Source organism: Lipotes vexillifer, unplaced genomic scaffold (assembly GCF_000442215.2).
Source record: "Lipotes vexillifer unplaced genomic scaffold, Lipotes_vexillifer_v1.1 scaffold426, whole genome shotgun sequence".
NCBI classification, from domain to species: domain Eukaryota; kingdom Metazoa; phylum Chordata; class Mammalia; order Artiodactyla; family Lipotidae; genus Lipotes; species Lipotes vexillifer.
The window spans coordinates 44,547-48,295 of record NW_006779491.1 but is presented as its reverse complement, the minus strand read 5'-3'; the positions used below and the strand labels follow the sequence as shown (position 1 = coordinate 48,295).

General features: G+C 36.8%; 1 protein-coding gene across 1 annotated transcript in view; it reads left to right on the top strand.

Annotated features, from left to right (window-relative positions):
- Positions 1-2,753, top strand: part of RAB39A (RAB39A, member RAS oncogene family) — a 32,867-nt gene extending 30,114 nt beyond the window's left edge. The window contains exon 2 of the mRNA XM_007452640.1: positions 2,320-2,753. Within this exon, the coding sequence (XP_007452702.1) occupies positions 2,320-2,753 (434 nt within the window). The remainder of the gene's footprint in view (positions 1-2,319) is intronic.
- The last annotated feature ends 996 nt before the right edge of the window (positions 2,754-3,749 follow it).

Sequence of the window (3,749 nt, the reverse complement as noted above, 5' to 3'; positions counted from 1 at the left end):
ATGGTTGTTAGTATTTGCCTTATGTATTGAGGTGCTCCTATGTTGGGGGCATAAGTATTTACAATTGTTATATCTTCTTCTTGGATCGATCCCTTAATCATTATGTAGTGTCCTTCTTTGTCTCTTCTGATAGTCCTTATTTTAAAGTCTATTTTGTCTGATATGAGAATTGCTACTCCAGCTTTCTTTTGGTTTCCATTTGCATGGAATATCTTTTTCCATCCCCTTACTTTCAGTCTGTATGTGTCTCTAGGTCTGAAGTGGGTCTCTTGTAGACAGCATATATATGGGTCTTGTTTTTGTATCCATTCAGCCAATCTGTGTCTTTTGGTGGGAGCATTTAGTCCATTTACATTTAAGGTAATTATCGATATGTATGTTCCTATTCCCATTTTCTAAATTGTTTTGGGTTCGTTATTATAGGACTTTTCCTTCTCTTGTGTTTTTGTCTAGAGCAGTTCCTTTAGCATTTGTTGTAAAGCTGGTTTGGTGGTGCTGAACTCTCTCAGCTTTTGCTTGTCTGTAAAGGTTTTAATTTCTCCATCAAATCTGAATGAGATCCTTGCTGGGTAGAGTAATCTTGGTTGCAGGTTTTTCTCCTTCATCACTTTCAGTATGTCCTGCCACTCCCTTCTGGCTTGTAGAGTTTCTGCTGAGAGATCAGCTGTTAACCTTATGGGGATTCCCTTGTGTGTTATTTGTTGTTTTTCCCTTGCTGCTTTTAATATGCTTTCTTTGTATTTAGTTTTTGACAGTTTGATTAATATGTGTCTTGGCGTATTTCTCCTTGAATTTATCCTGTATGGGACTCTCTGTGCTTCCTGGACTTGATTAACGATTTCCTTTCCCATATTAGGGAAGTTTTCAACTATAATCTCTTCAAATATTTTCTCAGTCCCTTTCTTTTTCTCTTCTTCTTCTGGAACCCCTATAATTCGAATGTTGGTGCGTTTAATGTTGTCCCAGAGGTCTCTGAGACTGTCCTCAGTTCTTTTCATTCTTTTTTCTTTATTCTGCTCTGCAGTAGTTATTTCCACTATTTTATCTTCCAGGTCACTTATCCGTTCTTCTGCCTCATTTATTCTGCTATTGATCCCATCTAGAGTATTTTTCATTTCATTTATTGTGTTGTTCATCATTGTCTGTTTCATCTTTATTTCTTCTAGGTCCTTGTTAACTGCTTCTTGCATTTTGTCCATTCTATTTCCAAGATTTTGGATCATCTTTACTATCATTATTCTGAACTCTTTTTCAGGTAGACTGCCTATTTCCTCTTCATTTGTTAGGTCTGGTGGGTTTTTATCTTGCTCCTTCATCTGCTGTGTGTTTTTCTGTCTTCTCATTTTGCTTATCTTACTGTGATTGGGTTCACCTTTTTGCAGGCTGCAAGTTCGTAGCTCCCGTTGTTTTTGATGTCTGTCTCCAGTGGCTAAGGTTGGTTCAGTGGGTTGTGTAGGCTTCCTGGTGGAGGGGACTAGTGCCTGTGTTGTGGTGTATGAGGCTAGATCTTGTCTCTCTAGTGGGCAGGTCCACGTCTGGTGGTGTGTTTTGGGGTGTCTGTGGACTTATTATGATTTTAGGCAGCCTCTCTGCTAGTGGGTGGGGTTGTGTTCCTGTTTTGCTATATGGTTGGCATAGGTTGTCCAGCACTGTAGCTTGCTGGTCGTTGAGTGAAGCTGGGTGCTGGTGTTGAGATGGAGATCTCTGGGAGATTTTCGCCGTTTGATATTATGTGGGGCTGGGAGGTCTCTTGTTGACCAGTGTCCTGAAGTTGGCTCTCCCACCTCAGAGGCAGAGTCCTGACTCCTGGCTGGAGCAGCAAGAGCCTTTCATCCACTCAGCCAGGTACGTGGGGAGTTTCTTGCCTTTTGGGAGGTCTGAGGTCTTCTGCCAGCATTCAGTAGGTGTTTTGTAGGAGTTGTTCCACATGTAGATGTATTTCTGGTGTATTTGTGGGGAGGAAGGTGATCTCCGCGTCTTACTCCTCCGCCATCTTTCCACAGCAGCCGGGAGAGATTCTTAAGATCTGGTCTGCTGTGTAACCTCTGCCCCACACCAAATCTTTCTGTGTGCCTACTTTTAACCACAGTAATGTAATAATTATTCTATCAGATATTTAAAAATAAAAACAAGTAATTCTGAGTGTGAGATGACATTTAAGTGCTTATTTGTCTATTTTTAAATATCTACTTTAATGTCAGTGGATGAAACTGGCTTGCATATTAGTTTCATAGAATTTTTTTGTTCACTTTGACACTTCATATTTGACTTATAAACTCTAGTTAAATCACATTAATTACAACCTTTTTTTCTATTTATTTTTCAGATCAATAACTCGATCTTATTACCGCAACTCGGTTGGTGGATTTTTAGTATTTGACATTACTAACCGACGATCTTTTGAACATGTGAAAGATTGGCTAGAAGAAGCAAAAATGCATGTACAGCCATTTCAGATTGTATTTCTGCTAGTGGGACATAAATGTGATTTAGCTTCACAACGTCAAGTTACAAGGGAAGAAGCTGAAAGACTGTCAGCAGACTGTGGTATGAAGTATATAGAAACCTCAGCAAAAGATGCTACAAATGTTGAGGAATCCTTCACTATCTTGACAAGAGACATATATGAGCTTATTAAAAGGGGAGAAATTTGTATTCAGGATGGCTGGGAAGGGGTTAAAAGTGGTTTCGTTCCAAATACTGTGCATTCTTCTGAGGAAGCAGTAAAACCCAGGAGAGAGTGCTTTTGTTGACTTCATACATGCCAAAGAACTAAAAACAGATTGGGTGTCATTTCAGGATAAATACCAACATTAACAACAGAATGATGTGATGAAAGCATTTTAAAAAGTTATAAACCCATGCTAACACTATTTTGTAAGGTATTTGATTCAGAGCAATATGGTTACTTGTTAAACTACCAGATTGGTATTTTGCTAAATTATCAAGCAAAGCAGATGACTTTTACTGGAAACTGGAGTATCTACATAATTGCCTCCATTCTCACTTTGTTAGCATATAACTGACCATAATATCCAAATATGTCAATATTACTCATTTTTCTTGACAGTTTGAAATGGATGTTTTGTGCATATATAATCTGATTGAAAAGATTTTACCAGGAATTACATTCTCTAGCGTTAATTAATTAATATTAAATAGTAAAGTGGATTTAAAAGTGCACTGTTTACTTACAAAGTAAACAATCACAGAGTTATTAACTAGGCCTAAAATAACAATTCCTTGTTTAAGGTACCAGGTTTTTAACCATTCTCTGAAATATTTATTCTCCCTTAATTTTGCCTGAACATGAGAAGATAAGTTTTATATTAATTTTTGTTCTCTGATTTATTGCTCCTGAAAATTTTATGTTTTATAATGATATCTAAGGATCCAAGCAAAAGGTTTTATTGCAAATATTTGTAAAAATAAAAACGAAGGATCACTATCAGCAAATATTTTGTTGTTATAGTATACTGTCCTTATTTAGACAAGAAAAACTTAGCCATTTTGTCCAGATTCTCAAATGTGTTGGTATAAAGCTAGCATAGTATTCTTTTGTAATTAAAAAAAAATTCTCTCTGTTTTATAGCTAGTCCCATCTCTCATATTTGCCAAATATTGCTTATTTTACTGGTCTTTCTAAAAGACAACGTTTTGGTTTTATTTGTCAAGTTTACTGCTTTTCTCCTCTATTTTTGACTTTTCTCTTGATTAATTTTGTCCTTCCACTCTTTTGGATTTACCTT